At 32.3% G+C, this 26,432-nt stretch overlaps 3 protein-coding genes across 11 annotated transcripts in view; 2 read left to right on the plus strand and 1 right to left on the minus strand.

Moving 5' to 3' along the window:
- LOC135126672 (neuropathy target esterase sws) overlaps positions 1-1,074 on the plus strand; it is a 16,296-nt gene extending 15,222 nt beyond the window's left edge. For 3 of the 4 annotated variants that reach the window (XM_064052731.1, XM_064052732.1, XM_064052729.1), the window contains 3 exons: positions 45-295; positions 359-455; positions 676-1,074. In XM_064052731.1, the coding sequence (XP_063908801.1) occupies positions 45-295; positions 359-455; positions 676-810 (483 nt within the window). In that variant the 3' untranslated portion in view covers positions 811-1,074. Of the gene's footprint in view, positions 1-44; positions 296-358; positions 456-527; positions 592-675 lie in introns of all 4 variants that reach the window. The other variant, XM_064052733.1, reaches the window with a different exon arrangement.
- LOC135126673 (folylpolyglutamate synthase, mitochondrial-like) overlaps positions 1-3,876 on the minus strand; it is a 4,657-nt gene extending 781 nt beyond the window's left edge. The window contains exons 1-10 of one of the 3 annotated variants that reach the window (XM_064052734.1): positions 3,689-3,773; positions 3,449-3,516; positions 3,276-3,400; positions 2,564-2,810; positions 2,376-2,512; positions 2,145-2,325; positions 1,972-2,098; positions 1,812-1,920; positions 1,540-1,760; positions 1,063-1,470 (exon numbers count right to left, since the gene is read on the minus strand). In XM_064052734.1, coding sequence (XP_063908804.1) covers positions 1,229-1,470; positions 1,540-1,760; positions 1,812-1,920; positions 1,972-2,098; positions 2,145-2,325; positions 2,376-2,512; positions 2,564-2,810; positions 3,276-3,400; positions 3,449-3,516; positions 3,689-3,749 — 1,518 coding nt within the window. In that variant the 5' untranslated portion in view covers positions 3,750-3,773 and the 3' untranslated portion in view covers positions 1,063-1,228. Of the gene's footprint in view, positions 1-978; positions 1,761-1,811; positions 1,921-1,971; positions 2,099-2,144; positions 2,326-2,375; positions 2,513-2,563; positions 2,811-3,275; positions 3,401-3,448; positions 3,517-3,688 lie in introns of those variants that run through there. The other 2 variants (XR_010280116.1, XM_064052735.1) reach the window with 2 other exon arrangements.
- The window catches only part of Fzr (fizzy-related), a 26,887-nt gene continuing 3,342 nt past the window's right edge, over positions 2,888-26,432 (plus strand). Inside the window, exons 1-3 of one of the 4 annotated variants that reach the window (XM_064052740.1) lie at positions 2,888-2,993; positions 17,648-18,026; positions 25,095-25,596. In XM_064052740.1, coding sequence (XP_063908810.1) covers positions 17,655-18,026; positions 25,095-25,596 — 874 coding nt within the window. In that variant the 5' untranslated portion in view covers positions 2,888-2,993; positions 17,648-17,654. Of the gene's footprint in view, positions 2,994-17,014; positions 17,445-17,630; positions 18,027-25,094; positions 25,597-26,432 lie in introns of those variants that run through there. The other 3 variants (XM_064052739.1, XM_064052738.1, XM_064052737.1) reach the window with 3 other exon arrangements.

A 26,432-nucleotide genomic window follows, 5' to 3' on the forward strand; every position in this document is an offset into this window, starting at 1 on the left:
TATTCAAACATATTTATAATTTTTCGTACCAATTTCTCCAAAAGGAAGTAAAAAGCAGTGATTATTGTGAATACATCCGTCCCCCTATCGACAAATACAAAACCTTGCAATTTGGAAGTTTTGATGAAATTCGCGAAGTCGGATATCAGCACGGAAAATCGTATTTTGAGGAGAAGTTAAAAGCGGGCAACTTTCCAATCTTCAAGTCTACAACTGTACCAGGGAAGGATTCTGAGAATATACTTTCAGAATATACTTTCACAGATTTAGCACAAATGGTGTGTAAAGTATCAAGGTAAAAAAATACATAAAAGTGTCATCAGAAGTGGCAGTAATATACAATTAATATAATTTTTAGGCCGTATGAGGAGTCGTCCAGTTCGAATTCGTCGGATGATGAATATGAAGATGGTCACGACGGTTATGCCTCAGAACCGACAGTTTGTCTGATGGATGTAAGTGTATTACCCGTTTTATGTTTGAGAGTGCACGGTTTTATCTGTTCTTTTTTGTTTTTATATCTTTAGTTTCAACGGCAACTAAGCTGGCATGGGTATTCTAGTTCAGGGAATTTTTAATTTAGTTAGGACGGTAATTTTATTTTGCTTTTTTTCTCTGTGCTTGTGTGTTGTTTTCGCCTGTCAAAAATTAATTTTAATTACATTTGTTTTGTAGAGTACAGATAAGATGCTGCACATGAGGAGAGCAGGCGGTTCTCTTTCATTGTCCGAAAATGAAATTGAATCAGAAGTTGAATTTGATATGCAACATAGAAAAAGCGAAAAGGAGTTACGTTTTTCTAGTCTCTAGTACTTTGAAATTGTCATTGTATATAAACTTTAGTTGTTATTCTAGATCATTTAAGGCGGACGATCATTTTGTCACTTGTTTCTTCATTCAGAAAATCAAAAGACTAGTATTCATATTATTGATAATCATAGAGTAGTAATAGTATAATATAATGTAAGAATTGCTAACCTGAAATAATTGCCTATGGAATTTTCGCGCCCATATTATCCGTGATGACGTGATCTCTATATTTTTTTAAAGATAATAAAAAAATTATTACACTTACTCATACTTTAATAAAATAAATTCTTTGTTTACATATATTCCACATAACATGTACAGGTGTGTGTTTAATCAAGATATGAAGATTCAACGAAATGCTTAAGTAAACGTTGCGCATTCTATAAAAGCTAACTATTTACACCTTACTTAATATTTGTCACCAACTATAGTCATTTAAGTGAGGATCAATTATGCTTAATAAACTTCCTATTAATTGGACCGACCCAGTAACCAGTAGATCATACTCTTCTCTATTTGAAAGAAATGTAATTCCTTGTTCCACGGTCGGAAATGTTTCACAAATCTCCGCTTCTTTCCGCCCTTCTATTTTTAACCACAACTGTTTGTGAAAACTACATTTTTGCAGCAATTCATCTATGGACTTAAAATATGTATTGTCTGGAATACTAAAAGATAGAACCCTCTCGCCGGCAGTAACACGATAATGCTTTAAAACAACTAACTCACCAGAATTACTGAGAGCTTTAATAGGAGTTGCAACATTCGTGACAAATAAAATAGTGTCAAATTCACAACTCTGTAGTTGCTTTAATAACTTTTCTGCATTTCTGTCCCCAGTAACGTTAAACATCAACGCTTTCTTCCTCTTTGAGTGTTTTGTTATGTCTTTAAACCAGCTAGCACATATGATAATACTTTCAAGAGTATGTGCACCGTCTAAGTAATAACTAAAATTGAAAAACTTCTTTTTCGGTAAAAATTTTGACAAAAATTCTTACGATATTGTTCTGTCATGTTTAACTTGGAATCTTCCAGGCCACCTACAGTTGTGAAGAGCTCGTTCAGTGATTTCATTTGACATAGATTGAGTTAAGTTGTTATTGTGTTCTGAAAATACTCATTAAGTTTTAAATATGTAGGTATACTTTATGCCGTTACTTATTGCAAGCCACGCCCTACACAGAGCTACTGCTAAACTAACGTTAAGATTTAAGATGTGGGGTGGACAAGACGATGTGTTTGGCGTAAATTTAATATCTGAATTTTCTATCACTTCAAGTTGACACTGCAATGTTTTTTTGTAGATACATTGAGTGAAAATAATGAATTACCTTTTTTTCGATGCTACGTTCTTTGAGAGTCTTCATAGCCGTCTCTGGCTGAGGAACTGTAAAAGCTCTACAGCCTTCTTTCATAATCCCCCCTTTATTCCACGCTATTTTTTCTATAGTGGGTCCTAATAACTTCACGTGATCAATCCCTAGAGACGTTATGCCTATTACAGGAACTTTCCTTTAAGGTAAAAGTTTGAAACAAAACATTTTGGCGCTTAGTTAACATACCTTAATACGTTAGTGCAATCAAACTCTCCTCCAATCCCCACTTCAATAATAGCCACATCGACTTTTTTCTCCAAAAAGACAAAAAAAGCCATTATGGTTAAAAACCGAAAATAAAGAGGCATGTCATGGTTATCACTCTGTAAAAATGAGTTTTTAAAAAAACGTAAAAGAATGAGTAGGTACTACACCTTTTGCTGGTCTAGAGCAGAGTAAATTTTCCAAAAGTACTTTACAAAATCTGCTTTGCCTATAGGTACTCCGTTGATACGAATTCTTTCTCGCACTTCTATTAAGTGAGGTGAGGAGAAAAACCCTGTTCTGTATCCATGCTCCCTTAGAATTTTTTCAGAGAACGCACATGTCGTTCCCTTCCCTTTAGTTCCGGCAACATGGATTACCGATAGTTCATCCAATTTGTCCAAAGATAACCCAGCCCTTAATTTTAATAGAATCATCACTTAAATAAATATTTCGATTCATTATTGATTTGTACTATCAGTACTTACTGAAGATAAACAGTTATGTCTAAGTTTCATAAGTGATTGTGTAATTTATTTATTGAACAGGGCTGGTACAGTTTTATTAGTTTGAGTGTGTGGTCATCAGTCATTTATAACAGTAAGTAGATATTTTTTAGTATCAAAATGACGTTCCTGTACAATTAGTCACAGGTAAATAAATATAAAACTATATTGGCACTAGCGTTAATTGATGTGGTTGACAATAAATTAATGAAAGAGTCACAATAGCAATACTAAATATTTTAATTTTCAGGAAAAGTAATTAAAAAAAAACAAATGAATAGCGAATCTGAATAAAAATTAGACCTGACTACATTAATCAAACATATGTTTGTAAATATCACTTTTAATTATTATTAATTTAATTACAATTTATTACCTGTTCAGATATTTCCTCACTTGAAAAAGTTGATCACCATTATGATTATCATCCCCTGAAGTAGTTGTTTTTGCTTTAATATACTGGGCATTAGTTTGTAAACTATTTAAAGCTTCAATGCACGCCTAAAAACAAACTAATTCATTATGTAAATATAAGACGAAAAAACTTACTTCATAATCCTGGCTTTTCGTGAAATGCTGCATAGTTTTTATCGGAAAACTCGAAAAACTCCGATGTCCTAGGCATAAAAAAAAGCGAAAAGACATTTAGTACTAAATTTAATGAGCACGTGTTTACTTTTTAAATTAGAACTGATAACTACATTTGTAAACATACGAGCAAAAAATAAAATTTCCGAGGTGGAACCGATTACTGTTAATTTTTGTTTATCTTATTGACTACCTACTTACGCATTAAGTAAATAAATTGATGATTTTTTTGCTTTGAAAATAAGGTTATGAAACTTGACATGAAACTGACACGTACCAAATAAATCAATGATTATTACTAATAAAAATCACTGCAGCTTATGTCACTCATAATCTTTTGTTTATAAAACTCTCCTTCCTAAAGTCTACAGCACGGTCATTAGAGCAATTATTTATAGGCAGAAAGGATAACCAATCACAGCCTTCGTTCAATCGCTTCCGGGCAATTATGATTGGTTAGATATTCAAACTTGCTATTTTTGAAAAGAGAATTTCAATATTTATTTTTCAATTTAGCAAAAATATTTCAGCAGTACGTGGTACCTTAGTCACCCCTCATTATTGGGTTAATGCTTTAGGAAATGTTTTAAACTGCCATTTTTCATTTTCCTTTCGTATTCGGCAACAATAATACATTGAAATAAAGTAACCGTACTTGACGTACACCTTGTAAAACTTTTATGACTTAAGCGGCTTAAGCCAATGCATTCTTATAAGTCAAACTGGCTATTGTAAGCTTTATGGACTCGAACCGCAAGGATTATTCTGTCCATTGTTGCCATAATGGAACTGTGATCTGAGTTAAGTTATAAAATAGCCAGTTAGATAGAGTAAGTGAGACGGTCCCTTTGGACATACCTGTGTATGTACATACCAGTGGCGGCTCGTGAAGTTTTCTTCAGAGGAGGCTCAAATTTGAAAAGCACTACTTTTTATATCTTTCATTATCTGAATATTTTTTTTGTCATGCCCACGAAAAGAACACTCGTGCGTTGATAGATAAATAAACTTTTGCATCGATTAGTCTTTTCAAAATTGCCCAATTTTCACCAACTTTCTCGTAATAGTTCTCCCTTTTATGAGCCGAATCTAAATGATTGGCATTGTTTTGTTTACAAGCATTTCTAATTTAATCGAAGAAAATATGTGGTCCTATGATTTTTCATGCCTTTCTATAGCTCGTGACAAATTTTGTAAATTATTTTAGCCTGTTTTACCCCAAACGGAAGATTTATCACTTATAAATAATACACAATTCCAACAGTATAATTTGTTTCTTAAAACCGAAGCCGTAAACTATTTAGTTTTATTATAATTATTTTCATGAAATGCTCTGTTTTATTTCTAATTGTAACTGTCAATACAATTAATGGGAGTGATGGTGTTGGTCTCCCCTTTTGTACCCTTACCTACGTAAAGCCTAAACATCACCATCACTGAACAGGGAGCTCGCGAAACCACCTCAAAGTTTTTCCTACTTACACCCGATTGCGCCAACTAATAAGAAAGAGATAAAGTTATCTGTACGACTTGATCTGAAAAGAGATGAACTGGCCGGAGGCTAGCGGCTTGGAGCGGCAGTCCCATGAACGTTTTAGCCAATGCAATACAGACTGACGATGCGTCAAGGTCTACGGTCTCAATAGCAAGATGCATTCTCGGCGGAGGCTAGCGGCTAACAAGCCTCTGCCGCTGAAACCAAACGCGGAGTGGTGTGAATGTGAATTATGATTGTGAGGGCGTAAATATAAATTTTTGCGACATTTTAACCTGATATATGATGAAAGTAAATGAAATCCAGCAAAATATTCTGAAAAATAACAAATGTCTACAAAAATATAAATTCTTTCATCGAAAAAAATTAGAGGAAGCTCAGCTCAAAAAAACAGAGGAGGCTCAGCCTCCCCTGCCTCCTCTGAGGAGCCGCCACTGGTACATACTATGCGCTATCTCATCTATGACTATGAGTGGATGGGTAAATAAGCCAACACTGTGAACTATCTCAACATTCTCAACAATGTTATAAAGTACTTTAAATACATCATGGATAAAAAATGTTTACTGATTCTGTACAGCAATCATCAGCGACACAAAATAAATGACATAATTTTATTCCCTGATTTTATTAACGTTGCCTGCGCAAACAGTCACCCCCATCCTTCCCCTCGGTTTTTAATCAATTTTTACTTACCGACCGTAAGGAAGTATATGTATGTAATAATCGAGTCCATCGGACGAATTACTACTTTCATATTTTCTGGACGCTTCATGAATACTAGAGTACGAATAAATGGGTGACTGTAGAAAAACAGTATTTTAAAAATACGTTTTTCTGTTTTTATTTTTTATTAAAAAAATTGGTCTAAAGAGTTTAGACAGTACTTCCCTCGCTGTCGGAAACTTGACGACTACATGCCTATTGTGTTTTTTTTTTCTCATTACATTTTTGTAGTGGGAATTTAAAAAAAAATGTGATGACGTCATCAACATTTTTGCAAGGACACGTATATCAGTTGGGATAGATGTAGTGTAATACTAAGAATAAAATTATTGTATTCCCAAATTTTCGGGAAAATGAATTGGGTCGTTTTGAATATTGATTTCTTATAATCAAAAATAACGAAACAATTTACTCAGGTATACGGCGCCGGTGTGTAATATCTAGAGAGCGGATTTCTGTCGGGCTAGGCAAGGCCAAACTCGATACGGCTCGTACGGGATGCGAATTCATTGCGACTGCGGACTACACTTCGTTTATTTGAGATTAGAATAAAGCTGTTTCGTTGCACTCTGCTGCTAATTCCCGTTCTCATTTACTTAGCCGTTTGATTAATAAATCGTTAATTATATTTATGGAATTAGTACCGATTAAACGTGACGTAGCCCGACAAAAATCCGCTGTCTGGTAATATGAAAGGCAACTGAAAATCGTTTATGTATAAACATTCTTAATTTAAGATGACAAGCGTAACAGCATACGTGAGAGTCAAACAGAGAAACTGTAAACAAAACGACCATCGGTTTTATTGCTTCGACTTCCGCTTATTATATAAAACATTGGGTTTTATTTTAATTCTTGACGGTGAAATTCACAATTGGTTGATTATAAACATGTCTATTCCACATTCGCGGAACCAAGTGACGGCATAAAACAAATGCAGGTCTGTAATGTTAAAGTCGATGTAAATAAGCGTGCTACCCTTATGTTTCTACCGAGTTTTTCCTTTAACAAATTTTGTGTCTACCAAATTGGGTTGGTTAGGGTGTAATACTAATAATAAGTGTTGCCTTTAATTCAATCAATAAAATAAATTGACTTCATTAATTTTTTTGAACCACCTCTTAAGAATATCTAAAAAATATGAATGGAATGATATATCACAAGTACAAACTCATCATATTTTTTGCATTTTAGATAGGATTTATTCAGTAAAATTTAAGGGTGACGTCATCAATTTTTTTAGGAGGGATGAACAAATACATTTTGAACAAAAGTTTACCATGCTTATAATAACTTTAAAATATTCCCAAGATTTCAAAGCATTCGGTTTTGTAATTCCTGATTAAATCGATAAAATAAATTCACACCTTCATTAATTTTTTTGAGTCACCCTGCATATGCAAATCCAAAAATATGAATGGAATGATAAATCACAAGTACAGACTCATCATATTTTGTACAATTTAGATACGATTTATTCGGCAAACTTTTGAGCTGACGTCATCAGTTTTTTGTAGAAGATAACCAAATATATTTTGACTAAAAATTTATTATGCTCTTTATAACCTTAAAACATCTGCAAGATTTCAAAGCATTCGGTTTTGTAGTTCCTGATTAAATCAATAAAATAAATTTACGCATTCATTAATTTTTTTGAGTCACCTTGTATATGCAAATCGAAAAAATTTGAATGGAATGATACATCACAAGAAGAGACTCACCATATTTTGTACATTTTAGATAGGATTTATTCAGCAAAATTTTGTGGTGACGTCATAAATTTTTTAGGGGGGACGACCAAATACATTTTGATCAAAAATTTACCATGCTTATGATAATTTTAAAATATCTTCAAGATTTCGAAGCATTCGGTTTTGTAGTTCCTGAGTAAATCAGTAAAATAAATTTACGCTTTCATTTATTTTCTTGAATCACCCTGTATATGCAAATCCAAAAAATATGAATGGAGTGATAGATCACAAGTACAGACTGATCATATTTTGTACACTTTAGATATGATTTATTCGACAAATTTTCGAGCTGACGTCATCAAGTTTTTGGAGGGGATAAGCAAATATATTTTGACTAAACATTTATTATGCTCTTTATAACCTTAAAACATCTGCAAGATGTCAGAGCATTCCGTTTTGTAGTTCCTGATTAAATCAATAAAATATATTTACGCATTCATTAATTTTTTTGAGTCACCCTGTATATGCAAATCCAAAAAATATGAATGTAGTGATAAATTACAAGTACAGACTCATCATATTTTTACAGTTTAGATAGGATTTATTCGGCAAACTTTCGAGCTGACGTCATCAATTTTTTGGAGGGGATAAGCAAATATATTTTGACTAAAAATTTATGATGCTCTTTATAGCCTTAAAACATCTGCAAGATTTCAAAGCATTCGGTTTTGTAGTTTCTGAGTAAATCAGTAAAATAAATTTACGCATTCATTAATTTTTTTGAGTCACCCTGTATATGCAAATCCAAAAAATATGAATGGAGTGATAGATCACAAGTACAGACTCATCATATTTTGTACATTTTAGATATGATTTATTCCACAAACTTTTGAGCTGACGTCATCAAGTTTTTGGAGGGGATAAGCAAATATTTTTTGAGTAAAAATTTATTATGCTCTTTATAGCCTTAAAACATCTGCAACATTTCAAAGCATTCTGGTTAGCAGATTAAAAATTAAATTTCAAAATGTTGTTTTATAATTTTGATTTTTTTTCCAAAAATCTGGACATTTCGGGTGAAAAGTCGATTCAGAGTTGTAAACTACATGTGTAGGACTATGTTGTTTTATACAATTGAAAACACATTTACTATGTACAATTTTGAAGTGACGTCATCGCATTAGTGGTGGAGATGATTAGACAAATTTTGGTTAGCGTTTTACCATCTACATGATATTCTTGATATAAGTACAAAATTTCACAACAATCGGTCGAGTACTTTCGGAGATTATCTGTCTAATAAAAATCCGGGACAACAGACGGACAGACGGACGGACAGACGGACGGACAGACGGACGGACAGACAGACGGAAATGGGAGACCTATTTCTTCGTCTTCTAGGGGTCATGAAAGATCGAGAAAACGTAAAAGTAGAGAGTCGGCCGACGGACTCGATTACAATACTTCCTTTGCTTACGCTCGGGAAGTAAAAACGAAAGCCTTTAATGCAATATAAAAACTATTTCCATGAAGATTTTTGTATCACGAACAAGTAGATATGTCGCACAAGTCTTCAAGTGCTATAGTAAGGATGATATTGGAAGTGGCGTTTTGCCGTATTTCGGCAGATTTTAATGACTGTAAGGAGGAGCCTTAACTAACTATTTCTCTAATTTTAGAACAATAATTACGAAGTATGTGATTTCTACATTCAATTTTTTCTATAAAATAATGTGCACCAGTGCACCATATGGTTTTGCAGCTCGAACTATAATTCTCCTATAACGTAAATTGTGAAGTTCCTCAGACTTACACAATACTTTCTAGAATGTTTCTTTACATTTTAAATTTTAAGCTGGGATTAAGTACCTATATTGTAAAACTTATTTAGTCCCTATTTTTACCTGAAAACCAAAAGGATTGATGACATTAGTAGCTAAGTACTTGTAACGACTTCAGGGAATGCCTAATATTCAATAATGACTTCTGCGAAAGCTTAGGTAAATATCAAAATACTTATTGTTACAATATTTCGTGGGAATGTATTTGTCTAGGTGATACTGATAATACTAACTAGTCACGTATTTCACTAACTTTGTAATATTGTTTGTGATACCTAATGTCAAAATTTCATTTTGAACAACGTTGGCTTTATGTAATAAGCGATGCAATGTAATAAATTAATAATTGTTGTACGATAATAATTAATAAAATCTGTCAAAAAAGTAATGAACACTCGCATTGAGCCTAAAAGAGTGACGATAATAATAATTAGTGTAATTTTTACTTCCCGAGCGTAAGCAAAGGAAGTATTGTAATCGAGTCCGTCGGCCGACTCTCTACTTTTACGTTTTCTCGATCTTTCATGACCCCTAGAAGACGAAGAAATAGGTCTCCCATTTCCGTCTGTCTGTCCGTCCGTCTGTCCGTCCGTCTGTCCGTCCGTCTGTCCGTCTGTTGTCCCGGATTTTTATTAGACAGATAATCTCCGAAAGTACTCGACCGATTGTTGTGAAATTTTGTACTTATATCAAGAATATCATGTAGATGGTAAAACGCTAACCAAAATTTGTCTAATCATCCCCACCACTAATGCGATGACGTCACTTCAAAATTGTACATAGTAAATGGGTTTTCAATTGTATAAAACAACATAGTCCTACACATGTAGTTTACAACTCTGAATCGACTTTTCACCCGAAACGTCCAGATTTTTGGAAAAAAAATCAAAATTATAAAACAATATTTTGAAATTTAATTTTTAATCTGCTAACCAGAATGCTTTGAAATGTTGCAGATGTTTTAAGGCTATAAAGAGCATCATAAATTTTTAGTCAAAAAATATTTGCTTATCCCCTCCAAAAACTTGATGACGTCAGCTCAAAAGTTTGTGGAATAAATCATATCTAAAATGTACAAAATATGATGAGTCTGTACTTGTGATCTATCACTCCATTCATATTTTTTGGATTTGCATATACAGGGTGACTCAAAAAAATTAATGAATGCGTAAATATATTTTATTGATTTAATCAGGAACTACAAAACCGAATGCTCTGAAATCTTGCAGATGTTTTAAGGCTATAAAGAGCATCATAAATCTTTAGTCAAAAAATATTTGCTTATTACCTCCAAAAACTTGATGACGTCAGCTCAAAAGTTTGTGGAATAAATCATATCTAAAATGTACAAAATATGATGAGTCTGTACTTGTGATCTATCACTCCATTCATATTTTTTGGATTTGCATATACAGGTGACTCAAAAAAATTAATGAATGCGTAAATATATTTTATTGATTTAATCAGGAACTACAAAACCGAATGCTCTGAAATCTTGCAGATGTTTTAAGGTCATAAAGAGCATAATAAATGTTTAGTCAAAATATATTTGCTTATCCCCTCCAAAAACTTGATGACGTCAGCTCGAAAGTTTGCCGAATAAATCATATCTAAAATGTACAAAATATGATGAGCCTGTACTTGTCATTTATCAGTCCATTCATATTTTTTGGATTTGCATATACAGGGTGATTCAAGAAAATAAATGAAAGCGTAAATTTATTTTACTGATTTACTCAGGAACTACAAAACCGAATGCTTCGAAATCTTGAAGATATTTTAAAATTATCATAAGCATGGTAAATTTTTGATCAAAACGTATTTGGTCGTCCCCCCTAAAAAATTTATGATGTCACCACAAAATTTTGCTGAATAAATCCTATCTAAAATGTACAAAATATGGTGAGTCTCTTCTTGTGATTTATCATTCCATTCAAATTTTTTCGATTTGCATATACAGGGTGACTCAAAAAAATTTATGAATGCGTAAATTTATTTTATTGATTTAATCAGGAACTACAAAACCGAATGCTTTGAAATCTTGCAGATGTTGTAAGGTTATAAAGAGCATAATAGATTTTTAGTCAAAATATATTTGGTTATCGTCTACAAAAAACTGATGACGTCAGCTCAAAAGTTTGCCGAATAAATCGTATCTAAAATGTACAAAATATGATGAGTCTGTACTTGTGATTTATCATTCCATTCATATTTTTGGATTTGCATATGCAGGGTGACTCAAAAAAAATTAATGAAGGCGTGAATTTATTTTATCGATTTAATCAGGAATTACAAAACCGAATGCTTTGAAATCTTGGGAATATTTTAAAGTTATTATAAGCATGGTAAACTTTTGTTCAAAATGTATTTGTTCATCCCTCCTAAAAAAATTGATGACGTCACCCTTAAATTTTGCTGAATAAATCCTATCTAAAATGCAAAAAATATGATGAGTTTGTATTATTATATATATATATCATTCCATTCATATTTTTTAGATTTTCTTAAGAGGTGGTTCAAAAAAATTAATGAAGTCAATTTATTTTATTGATTAAATTAAAGGCAACACTTATTATTAGTATTACACCCCAACCAACCCAATTTGGTAGACACAAAATTTGTTAAAGGAAAAACTCGGTTGAAACATAAGGGTAGCACGCTTATTTACATCGACTTTGACATTACAGACCTGCATTTGTTTTATGCGGTCACTTTGTTCCGCGAATGCGAAATAGACATGTTTATAATCAACCAATTGTGAATTTCACCGTCAAGAATTAAAATAAAACCCAATGTTTTATATAATAAGCGGAAGTCGAAGCAATAAAACCGATGGTCGTTTTGTTTACAGTTTCTCTGTTTGACTCTCACGTATGCTGTTACGCTTGTCATCTTAAATTAAGAATGTTTATACATAAACGATTTTCAGTTGCCCCTCATATTACTAGACAGCGGATTTCTGTCGGGCTACGTCACGATTATAGGGGGGGACGTGCTGGATTCCATAAATATAATTAACGATTTATTAATCAAAGGGCTAAGTAAATGAGAACGGGAATTAACAGCAGAGTGCAACGAAACAACGTTATTCTAATCTCAAATAAACGAAGTGCAGTCCGCAACGGCAATGAATTCGCATCCCGTGCGAGCCGTGCCGAGTTTGGCCTTGCCTAGCCCGACAGAAATCCGCTCTCTAGATATTACACACCGGCGCCGTATACGTGAGTAAATTGTTTCGTTATTTTATTGATTATAAGAAATCAATATTCAAAACGACCCAATTCATTTTCCCGAAAATTTGGGAACACAATAATTTTATTCTTAGTATTACACTACATATATCCCAACTGATATACGTGTCCTTGCAAAAATGTTGACGTCATCACAATTTTTTTTTAAATTCCCACTACAAAAATGTAATGAGAAAAAAAAACATAATAGGCATGCAGTCGTCAAGTTTCCGACAGCGAGGGAAGTACTGTCTAAACTCTTTAGACCAATTTTTTTTTCTCATTACACTTTTGTAGTGGGAATTTAAAAAAAATTGCGATGACGTCATCAACATTTTTGCAAGGACACGTATATCAGTTGGGATAGATGTAGTGTAATACTAAGAATAAAATTATTGTATTCCCAAATATTCGGTAAAATGAATTGGGTCGTTTTGAATATTGATTTGTTATAATCAATAAAATAACGAAACAATTTACTCACGTATACGGCGCCGGTGTGTAATATGTAGAGAGCGGATTTCTGTCGGGCTAGGCAAGGCCAAACTCGGTACGGCTCGTACGGGATGCGAATTCATTGCGGTTACGGACTGCACTTCGTTTATTTGAGATTAGAATAACGCTGTTTCGTTGCACTCTGCTGTTAATTCCCGTTCTCATTTACTTAGCCGTTTGATTAATAAATCGTTAATTATATTTATGGAATTAGTACCGATTAAATTCAGTCATTATCTATCACCCGCTATTGAGTCCCGGCGATCCAGCGCGTCCCCACCTATAATCGTGACGTAGCCCGACAGAAATCCGCTGTCTAGTAATAAGAGAGGCAACTGAAAATCGTTTATGTATAAACATTCTTAATTTAAGATGACAAGCGTAACAGCAAACGTGAGAGTCAAACAGAGAAACTGTAAACAAAACAACCATCGGTTTTATTGCTTCGACTTCCGCTTATTATATAAAACATTGAGTTTTATTTTAATTTTTGACGGTGGAATTCACAATTGGTTGATTATAAACATGTCTATTCCACATTTGCGGAACCTAGACAGCGCACACGTCTGTAATGTTAAAGTCGATGTAAATAAGCGTGCTACCCTTATGTTTCAACCGAGTTTTTACTTTAAAAAATTTTGTGTCTACCAAATTGGGTTGGTCCAATGTAATACTAATAATAAGTGTTGCCTTTAATTTAATCAATAAAATAAATTGACTTCATTAATTTTTTTGAACCACCTCTTAAGAAAATCTAAAAAATATGAATGAAGTGATAAATCACAAGTACAGACTCATCATATTTTTACGCTTTAGATAGGATTTATTCGGCAAACTTTCGAGCTGACGTTATCAAATTTTTTGAGGAGGGATTAGCAAATACATTTTGATAAAAAAGTTAACGTGCTTATGATAACTTTAATACATCTCCTATGTTTCAAAGCATTCGGTTTTGTAGTTCCTGATTAACTCAATAAAATAAATTCACGCATTCATTAATTTTTTGAGTCACTCTGTATATGCAAATCTAAAAAATTTGAATGGAATGATAAATCACAAGTACAGACTAATCATATTTTGTAGATTTTAGATAGGATTTATTCAGCAAAATTTTGGGGTGACGTCATCAATTTTTTAGGGGGGATGAGCAAATACATTTTGATAAAAAATTTACCATGCTTATGATAACTTTAAAACATCTCCAAGATTTCAAAGCATTCGGTTCTGTAATTCCTGATTAAATCAATAAAATAAATTGACGCATTCATTAATTTTTTACGGTCACCCTGTATATGCAAATCGAAAAAATTTGAATGGAATGATAAATCGCAAGAAGAGACTCACCATATTTTGTACATTTTAGATAAGACTTATTCAGCAAAATTTTGTGGTGACGTCATAAATTTTTTAGGAGGGGACGACCAAATACATTTTGATCAAAAATTTACCATGCTTATGATAATTTTAAAACATCTTCAAGATTTCAAAGCATTCGGTTTTGTAGTTCCTGAGTAAATCAGTAAAATAAATTTTGCGCATTCATTAATTTTTTTTGAGTCACCCTGTATATGCAAATCCAAAAAATATGAATGGAGTGATATATCACAAGTACAGACGCATCATATTTTGTACATTTTAGATAGGATTTATTCGGCAAACTTTTGAGCTGACGTCATCAAGTTTTTATAGGGGATAACCAAATATATTTTGACTAAAGATTTATGATGCTCTTTAGAGCCTTAAAACATCTGCAACATTTTAAAACATTCGGGTTAGCAGATTCAAAATTAAATTGCAAAATGTTGTTTTATGATTTTGATTTTTTTTTCCACAAATCTGGACGTTTCGGGTAAAAACTGAATTCGGAGTCGTAAACTACATGTGTAGGACTATGTTATTTTATACAATTTAAGACCCATTTACTATGTACAATTTTGAAGTGACGTCATCGCATTAGTGGTGGGGATGATTAGACAAATTTTGGTTAGCGTTTTACCATCTACATGATATTCCTAATATAAGTACAAAATTTCACAACAATCGGTCCAGTACTTTCGGAGATTATCTGTCTAATAAAAATCCGGGACGGCAGACGGACAGACGGACAGACGGACAGACGGACAGACAGACGGACAGACAGACGGAAATGGGAGACCTATTTCTTCGTATTCTAGGAGTCATGAAAGATCGAGAAAACGTAAAAGTAGAGAGTCGGCCGACGGACTCGATTACAATACTTCCTTTGCTTACGCTCGGGAAGTAAAAATATGAATGGAGTGATATATCACAAGTACAGACACATCATATTTTGTACATTTTGGATAGGATTTATTCGGAAAACTTTTGAGCTGACGTCATCAACTTTTTGGAGGGGATAACCAAATATATTTTGACTAAAGATTTATGATGCTCTTTGGAGCCTTAAAACATCTGCAACATTTCAAAACATTCGGGTTAGCAGATTCAAAATTACATTGCAAAATGTTGTTTTACAATTTTGATTTTTTTCCAAAAATCTGAACGTTTCGGGTAAAAACTCAATTCGGAGTCGTAAACTACATGTATAGGACTATGTTATTTTATTCAATTTAAGACCCATTTACTATGTACAATTTTGAAGTGACGTCATCGCATTAATGGTGGGGATGATTAGACAAATTCTGGTTAGCGTTTTACCATCTAGATGATATTCCTAATATAAGTACAAAATTTCACAACAATCGGTCCAGTACTTTCGGAGATTATCTGTCTAATAAAAATCCGGGGCAGACGGACAGACGGACAGCCAGACGGAAATGGGAGACGGACTCGATTACAATACTTCCTTTGCTTACGCTCGGGAAGTAAAAATAGAATATCTTAAAAAGGATGTTTTAAATGGACCGCAGCATATATATAATCTATGTGGCAATCACGAACATCGTGTCATAAAACTGGACAGTTAAATGATATTTTATTTTCTACTTTCGTAAATAGTATTTTATACGAACCTATTACAAACAATTAAGTCTAAGTGTATAAATACCAAATTGCCCAAGTCTATACAATTTGGTATTGACAATAAAGGAAAAGGCAAAGAAAAATTTGAAGATTTAACAAATTTGAAAGTTTGTCTCATGTGGTTTATTTATAGATAACGAAAAGAAATTTTTAGGAGCTTCTTTAGATGGGTTAATAAATTCTCATTCAATTCCAGAGATTAAATGCGATAAAAATATTAAAGAAGCTATTAAAAATAAAATCATTAATTATTGTACAATAAATGCAGATAATTTATTTTGAACCCTAACCATAACTATATGCATCAGGTGCAGGGTCAACTGCATATCTAAAAGAAAATGATGTTATTTTATCATCTACACTGACGTAGATTTAAAATATTTTACGAATTTATGATTGAAAGAGATGATGACTTGTGGTATGGTATGGCAAATGAATTAGAATTTTGTTTATTTAAATGCCATGCTACCAGAAATTATTGACTCGCGGTGGAGTCGAAATCAGCAACTCGGGAATATATTGAAAATAGATTTATAGATAAATTTTGAGTTTTTTTTTGTAATAAGTATGAATTGTTGAATTTTCTGCATCGAAGGGGTCTTTGCTTTTTTTTATCTTTTTATTTTATGATTATTAATATTATTTTATCGATTGCTTCGTTCTTATTATCCACACAATTGATAATTATTTACATATTACAGTATATACTTTTATATTGTCCTGTGTAATTGTTTAATATGTAAATGCAGTTCAGTATATAGAGGCAGGGATCTCGGCGCCCTGTTTATCAAACATACAAAACGCAAAATAAGCTTAAGGTATTTAAAAGGTGCTCTATTGTGTGGGCCACAAATTACAACTTACCGCCTGAACGCTAATATTTTGGGTTGTGTAATTACCGAAATTTGCTCCCAATGCATTGCATTTTTTTACAGTAACTAAAAGAAGTAAAATTCTAGAAGAAAACGAAAAACGGCGCCCAAAGTAGAAAAAAATTCTGTGTCGCCTCGATATTTTTCAAAAGCACACAGAGGTATAACTAGTTTTCGCTGAAAATGTACATGTATCGCCCTGCTCTTGAACTGTTAAAATGAAAATTTGCCTTATATTGGCATCTTTTAATGACTGTGTGGAGGAGCCTTAACTTGTTAACCTGACGCAATTTGTGCGTGAACCTACCTTTAGAATGTATCGATGAACATTTAGTGTCGTTTGGTTGGTATACTTGCTGTCGCGACCAGTAACAATATGGACGTTGCCACATTGTGTTGTTGTTTAAATTCCAGATTTAAAGGTCCAGGGTGTGAGAGGGGGTAATGATAATTACCTTCCTTCCTGACAATTTCACTACACCTGGGTATTATTCAAGCATTGTGCATTTCCGAGTGTAACAGTGCAGTGCTTTTTCTCTCCGAATTTCCACCGTGTTTGCAAACAACCAGTCAAATCAAATTTTTCCCTGAGGTGCGTCATGTGAATGTGAGTACTGTAATGCACTGTAACGTAAAATGGGGGCACTTTTTCCATTTCTGAAGTGTTAGTATACAGAAATGCATCCAAAATTGCTGCAATGCATTTGATAAAGTGTGACATTTGAACCCCAGTGGGAATTACATTATCATATTTACATTGGTGATCTGGATATGTGTTTGGGAAGTTAAGCAGTGTTTTTATTGTTGTAGAGAAAACATGTCGCTCGAAAATTTAGACGACCGAATTTTCCGACAAATGAAATTACATGTATCGAAGGACTTATTTGGAGTCAAGAGCTACCAGGAGCCTCGAATGCTGGCAAATTGCGACAGGTTTATACCTTGTAGAGCTGGGAATAATTGGGAGACTAGTTTTGCAACTTTACCAGATACTAGTAAGACTTCACAATCAGGGAAAAAGACGAGGGAGACAGGAGAAAATACAAGAGACAGTTCTGTGTACAATATTCTGTTACGGAATGAATTATTTGGAGAGACAACTGAAGACATCAAATCACAGTGTGACGAAAGGCAGGTGCTTACACCTGTCAAGAACAAAAACTTGTTCAGATATGGGACCCCAATAAAGGTTAGTATTTTTGTGTTATTCATAATAATTGTATTTTAATTAGAAATAAATATTAACAGTGAGGAAACTTGCTATTTTTCTATTAAAAATGGTGATCCAGGGTCAGAGTGGTTAACACAATTGGAACTTTATTATTGTGTTTTTATTAAAAATGTGATAAGAGCTATTACATTCAGCGTTTATGCCTTCTAAGTAGGTCAAGTAAATATGTGGGCATGGAGTAAAATTTGCGTTGGGAAAAGATTCTAGTAAGTGTGGAAGTTGGTTCCTTAAAACTCAAAAAAAATTATCAAAGTGGAAAGTTAAATGTTAGTTTGGTTTTGGGTAACTCTAAAATTGTTTACATAAGTATTTAAAGCTTGTTTTTTTATACAATTTATTTTTGTTTAAGGTCATGTTAAATTAAAAAAAAAAATAATTAGAAAAATGTTTCAGTAGTTACTTCTTCCAGGGAGTCATTACCTAATATTTTTATATATCTGAAACATTTAAATATTTTCAAATTCTGATAATTTTATTTAAAAAAAAAAGATGAAGACACATGTTGCTCTTCTATGTACAACTAAATAAATAACCAGCAACCAAAAGAAACTGTTTAGGTAAATCTTTTGAAAACTTTTTTATTAGTAGTAAATTAATCAGACATTGCTATGTAATATGAAAAATAAAAATTCAAAAAATGCCTTAAATATGTAATAATGTATTCCGGATCTGTTGGTTGAAAAAAAATATTTATTGCAATTTAACTAACAGAAATTTGTAAGGTTGTTCGCGAAATCAGTAATTTTTTTTATTTATATTAAATATTTTCAGACATTTTGTGTTAATATATAATATACAAACTAGTATTTTTTAAAAATTAATAAAAGTAAGGAAGCGGTTTTATTTACACAGTGAATTTCATGTTTCATGTTCACATTATGTATCCCTTGGAGACGATTTTTTGAAATTTTAGTACATTTATACACTATGTAATTTTAATTATATACAGTATGTCCCCGGATTGAGTTCACAAGAGGAAAAAAATTGTATTTTCTATTTTACAAAAAACTGACATAGGAATAACATGTTCTGCTTAATTCAAAACGAATAAATCTGCAATTAAAATTTTAATATTATCAGGCTGTCCTTAAAATCGAAAAAAACTAAAAGTAACGAAGAACTTCGAAATATGAAAAAATTAATTATACAGACCAGGAATATTGAAGTTTTGAATTAAGCAAAAAATGTTAGTCCTATGTCATTTTTTTGTAAAATAGAAAATACAGTTTTTTTTTCCTCTTGTGAACTCAATCCGGGGACATACTGTAGATAATATTTAGATAAATATGTTATGAAAAATGGTTCAAATTTACTTGACTCAACTTTAAAGTTGACGTTACTCTTCAAAAAAAAAAAAAAATGCCGTCATGCTAGGTTCCGTTAATTCTTTTTGGTTTTTACGACAAATTTCATGTTTATAAGTAGTCAAAATTGATACTCGCTTTGTACTAAACGGTTCAGTATAAAAATTAATATTTTCTAATTTTTAACAACGAAATAAAGTACTTACTCCAAAAGCTTTAAAATTATATGACCATCATAAAAGTAGTTGACCGCAAATAAATACCCCCTTTGTGTGGTTCGCACTAAGCTTACCGGTTGACAATAAATCGTCTTCTAAACATTTCTTGCTTACATTTAGATATTTAGTGAAAGTCGCCCCTGAACGAAACGACAACAGCCGGTCGAGCTGCAGTGGGCACGTTATTTACGACCCTAAAACCCTTTCTGTTGTAAACAACTTAACTTCGACACAATGGAATAATTTTATGATGGCCATATAACCTTATAGCTCTTGGACTACTATAAAATATCTAAGTCTTACTCATTCTGTAGGATGGCGTAGACCACAATTTTAAAAGTACCAGAACGATTTCTAAGGATTGTTTTTACCACAGAAAATATGGAAATCCCTGCGTGGAAAATGGGAAATATTGTATACTGCATACGTTGAGTATAATTTAAAGTTTAAATCACGCGTGAGTTTGCTGATATTTACAAGTTACAAAATGAAATTGTACTACGTATTACAAAAATTTACCAGGATATTGAAGAGATTTATTTTTATTTTTGAGACGTATTACCCGTCACCAGAGGAGTTGTCATCCATTCTCTTCCCTTCGTACAAAATATACGATTTGCATCGCTGTGATATGTGTCCACAAAAATTACAAGCGCTGTTTATTAAAAATTTTGATTAGTTATATTTATGAATTTATTTGTTGCATATACATATTATTTGATTTCAAGCAAAACACTTGAAACATAAAGCTTATGTTAATTTAGAATAATGTTACTAGGAAAAAAGATATGAGCGTCATTATATGGAAAAATAGATAACTTTAAACACATTTTCTTGATAACGATAACCACGAGGCTTGAACTTCCACGAATGTTTTCAATAGTCAGGTAAAATTCACAAAATAAAAACAAAATGACTTATACTATGTTGTCTTAGCATACGCTGCCCTTGACTAATGTAGTTCTTTGTTTACTAAATATTTATGTCCGTTACAAACGACATGATAAATTTTGAAACAGTTTGAAACCCTGTTGGTTATCTTATCACGACTCAAAACATCTGCATTGTCGTAAAATGAACCATTGGAATAATGGAGCCACTTCTACAAATAGTCGTCATTTGGTGTTCAGTTTTCTATAATTATCACTTACTAACGCAGACAGCAATTAGCTAATGCCCGATAATAATCGCTTCGTTATGTGTATTTGATGGTAATGACGTCCAACTTTCCCTTAAATACTTTAAGTAAATGGGAAACGAAAAATTTGAATATAATGTTCAACTTCCTGTTCTTGTGACAAAAGGGCATGACATTGAGAAATACCTGGTATATGCGTATTTTCCTGCATCAAGTTTTTGAGGTGTGTCTATTGCATCATCATGCATATACAGTAAATTGATGCATAATAAAATGATGCGGTCTTGTCACGATGCAACGATGTAACGATGTGTGCAATTTTATTTAACAAACATTGATTGCTTTTATGGAATGAATTCCTGAATGTTTGTCGTTTGATGGATGTTGAAATTGAGTAAATATTTTCCACGTTTTCAAAAATAGTGCAGAATTACTCAACCGGAAATTTTTTATTTGTTAGCTTTAACATTTCTTTGATGACGAAATTCATCGGGAAATTAAAATAATTTAGGCACTAATCTAGGAATAACAATTACGGTAGGGCAGATAACACGGTTTATCGTACTGCCGAAAAAAGCCCGAGCGGAAATTGTTTTTCTTTTAAGGAAAGCAATGTCGCATTCTTACCAACGCAACGGCATTTCCGATTACTTTTATAGCTATTCGTGCTTGTATAGTCGAAAATGAATGCTTAAACAGAAACATAAAAACGTGTTATCATTGGGGTATGGTGAAAAACTTGCCATGTACACGCCGCCAAAATTAAAATAGATAACGTTACTATTTAAAAGAAAAAAGGTTTTGATTTGTGACATAATCGAAACGTGACACAAAACGGAAACCTCTACTCTTGTATCCATATTGCATTTGTTTGCTAATTTTGTGTTTTTTACGTTTTTCGCAATTCTGTGGTAACGTGCAGCTGACAATTCGAAAATGCGAACATCGCGACATTGTTTCAGTTCATTAGCTCTTTCAGGGAATGTTTTCAATTGGATGTACAAATAATGAAATCGCTCGACTAGCTTAGCAACTGAAAGACAATGTCTGTTCAACATTAACCACTCATTTGATGGCGAATTAGTAATTAAAAATGTATGCAGTTTCTTCTATTGTAGTGTATCCCAGAGCACACAAAATATTGATTTACCTTTTTTTTTAACACATCACCGTTTCGTTTGGAATTATATGTATTTGTGTACAATTCATCGAAAATTAAAATTAAATGCATTATATGTGCATAAGTAAATATATGAAGACGTTCGTAGTCCAACAAGTGAGAATACGAAATTTTATATTCCACAACTATGGCCAACCATGATAATCTCTTTCAACTTAAAAAAAAAACGGTGTCGTTAGTGTATGTTCATTACCAATTGCTCCTTTCAATTTTGATGTTTCTACTACTACTGCTACTACTACTAATAGTAGTAATAATATATATATGCTTCCAGCCTTATAGTCTATAGCGGAACGTAAATACAAATTAGAATTAGCTATAACAAATTTTTTTTCTTATATTATCTTTACGAAAATTGTCATAAAATATGTCTGCAACTTTTCCTGCACTGATATTATAAAGCCTAAGAGCAGTTATTAGTGGACTGTTGAAATGATGATGTGTCCGCGGAATATCAAAATAAAAAGTTATTGATGTTCGATTATTTGTTCATGGGCAGACAAAATATAACAAATCTAAAAGCAATGGGCAGTTTATTTAGCCATGTAGTTTTTGCCTCTTTTTATATTTTAATTCATTTAGTTTACTTAATTTTACAAATTGATTTTCTTAGTAAATAAATTTTGCAATTTATGTTCAACTAGTTTTTAAGGATATTTACGTATTTTAGTTATATTTAGATAAACAAGTTAATTTTGAGATATATATATGTTACCGGCAATCTGTATAATTCAGGTATTCTATACAATACTTAGACAATGTGTAGAATGCCGGAGGCGTCTAGTCAATGTATGAAATATTACGAATATGGTTGTCCATTGCACACTTTGCCTAGGTAATGTATACAACTCCTAGGGATTGTATAGAGTACCTGGAGGTCCATCGGCAATGTGTAAAATAAAACAATCTTTATAAAAAGGTAGGTACTTTTTGCAGTAGAGTTAAGAATTACTGCACTAAAAAATATTTATTTATTCTTCGGTTACTAGATCCTACACAATGAAATAATATTAGACATTAAAGACACGAATACTTTTTATTCATTATAACAAACTTTTTATAAACTATTGAGCATTTAAAGCTTCAATATAGATCTCAGAACTTTCTATTACAGGGCTTTGTTGATCTTGTTGAGCCTCTAGAGGTTGATTTTGCATCCGAACTGGGTCTACTATTGTAGATTCTGAAGCAATGGGAATACTTGATGATAAGTTAATATTTTCTAGATCCTCTTCACTTTCCAGGTTATGATTACCATCGACAGGCAAAGATTACCAACTTTAATTTTAGATCCGAAAACAAAAGCGTTTAACTGTCTCCCCGCGTATCTCACTCTTACCTACTCTCGTCTTTTACACACATTATTGGCTGCGCATTCGGCATTGTATAGAATACCTAGGCAAAGTATAAAATTAATTATATGTCATACATTACCTTAATATTTTAGGCATTTTATACATTGCCTAGATATTGTATAGAATACCTAATTATACAGATTGGCGGTAACATATACAATCAAGCTCAAATTACCTTCCGAATTGTGTAAAGTACGGTATGTTTTGTTTAAAATTAAATATTTGGCAAACTCAAATCAAAATTTAAGCTCACGTCATGAGTTTTTGAAGGACGTGAACAAAAAATTGTAGTGTTCTAATGTCTTCACAATAATTTTCGAGTTTTATGAGAACGCGTAGGCAATTTTGTGGACTGTACATCTGAAGTAAAATTAGTAAATTGTCATTTTCATATAACACTGCAGCATTGTGGTTGGATTGATATAAAGATGTTTTTCGGATTTTCCTTCTTTCGCCTTACACTTCCTGAAGATGCCTCTCACGAAACTGGGCGAAACGTCGAAACCCTTTTTGATTTCCACGCGGTTCAAACTCGGAAAACATCTTTATAGCGTTGCAGTTCTATAAACCGAAAATCATCCAACAAATAGCCTAGTTTAATGATATGTATAAGAATCATTTATGTCGTTAATAATATTGGAACGAAATTGCAGCATTTTACAGTTACATATTAAATTACATATAAAAATCGATATGAAAATAAATAATAAAATAACGAGACTGATGCTATGTCACACGACTCAAATATTGATTCAAAAAACGAAACAATTACTTTTTAAAATGGTTTTCAGTGTACCGATCCTTTATATATATATATTTTTATTTATCAACATTTTCAACATTTTATAAACGGCAGTTACGGTATTATTAAAGTCTAAATAATTATATATAAAATTTATTTTGGTTGTAAAAAAAAAGGGCTTAAACGATAGTTCGTGATGAACTAATGCATTTCAAATTTACAGTATTTTGAATTACTTTGATGTAGGTAATCCTTTGCTTTTAGATATCTAGCTTGTTAGAAAGCTTAGTAAACGACAGGCGAGTTTTGGCTTTAAATATGTTCATACAATGATTTTTAACACGCAGTTCTAAAAAACAATACCGAAACACAAGCAGTCGAATGAAAGCAGATAAATAAATAGTTGTGTTCCTGTACAAAAATTAGTGCTTTATTACTAAAATTTCAAAGAATTCGTAATGCAGTTCTCAGATGATCGTAAAATTTCATCGTATATAAAAATTTGGGTGTTTATTAAACCAAAGGTAAAGGTGCAAAATTTTGAAAAGACGCCATTAGTTTTTTAAAGGAGATGTGGAGATAAAGTACATAAAAATTTCAGAACAATCGGTAGGGTAGTGTCGAATATTACTCGTTTAAAATATTTCCAACAGACAAGCTACAAACAAATAACAAAGCAAAACTTGGCAAGAAAGCATCAAACATTTTTTGAAACGATCATCTCGCTCGACAACTAAAAATTGTAACGACTAGCTGCAGTAAATAAATAAATATTGAATCCTTTTTTATTATATTTTTTAAGTGTTACGAGTATTATTTTAATTCATTTTCAAGGAAATAATTTATTATTTCATTAAAAAAGAGGTTTTATATTATTTAACAGGTCTTATTGTTCGTTCAGTTCGGAAAACAAACCACTAAACGTATAAGCATAGGAAAAGTAGGTCAACATTGTTTACTGATAACAGCGTTGACATTGTCGATTATCAATAATGGATTTTACGAGACCCATGGAACACCTAATTAAAATTTCAAATCAATTTTGTCATGTTTGACGTATACGAGTATATCATATATATTTTTTTTCAGACTGACAAAAACTCTAATAACAAGTTCCAATCCACCCCATACTCTCTTTCCCCTTTGAGTGTAAGCAGCCAGCGACTTCTGCGTTCTCCCCATAAAGCTACCAGGAAAATCTCCAGGATACCATTCAAAGTCCTGGACGCTCCAGAGCTCCAGGATGACTTCTACTTAAATCTAGTCGATTGGTCCGTACAAAATGTTCTCAGTGTCGGTTTAGGAAGCTGTGTGTACTTGTGGTCAGCATGTACTAGTCAAGTGACGAGACTATGTGATTTGTCCGCGGATGGAAACGTCGTGACATCAGTGGCGTGGAGTGAAAGGGGGCACCTGGTTGCGGTTGGGACACATCATGGTTATGTGACAGTGTGGGATGTGGCGGTTAATAAACAAGTTAATAAATTACAAGGACATTCAGCGAGGGTAGGAGCACTCGCGTGGAATGGAGATGTGCTCAGTTCGGGGAGTAGAGATAGACTCATCTTGCAGCGGGATACTAGAACTCCACGTAAGATACTTTTTTCTTTATTGATCTTTGCGATGATTTTAGCAGAAAAACTATAAAGAAATTAAATTGAGGATTTTCTGTGTAATTCATTTATTAAAAAATACTAATATGTCTGTATTGTCAGATACAACTTTTAAACGAGCTAAAAGTGTAAAAAGTGTATTCTAACAAAATTGATAAAATCAAAGCAATTACTGTAATATTAGATAACGCTAAAAAAAAACTTTTGTATAGAATTCAGCAACATGCCATTCTATTAATTAATTATTATTAGTATTTTAAATGCAGTAGCTGAATGAGATCGACGCCACATATATTGAAAATTTTATTTTAAAAAGTGTGCTCACATCAGCTGATACCATCATCAAAGCTGAACAAAAGTGGTACGGAATTTGTTTACAAAACGTTGGCATTAATACGCTTACACGAAGAAACACAATTTACATTATGTTTAATATTAATATGTATTCAAAGAATTTTGATTTGAGAAATACTACTAATAGCAACAATACTCATTACTGATAATATAAATTGATGATAATGTAAATTCTATGTTAATATCATACAAACTATCATTTATATAATATTTACATTTTTTTTATTGTGTTAATAATAATTATTAAGTAGTATAAATCTATCTAGTCTTATATTTTGGTGTGTCGGTGAAAAAGTAAAATCGCTACAAAAAAGAATGATAATTAAAAAAACATGAATATTTGAAAATTACGATATTTTAGAATTTTTTTACTTTTACTGTATAGACTAATAAGACTCAATTTTTTTGTGAACCAATGCTTGCAAAATCCAAGAATCAGGGCATGTATTTCTATATATTA

Source organism: Zophobas morio, unplaced genomic scaffold (genome assembly GCF_036711695.1).
Source record: "Zophobas morio isolate AGI-343-1 ecotype UQ-CSIRO unplaced genomic scaffold, CSIRO_AGI_Zmor_V1 ptg000011l, whole genome shotgun sequence".
Classification (NCBI taxonomy): domain Eukaryota; kingdom Metazoa; phylum Arthropoda; class Insecta; order Coleoptera; family Tenebrionidae; genus Zophobas; species Zophobas morio.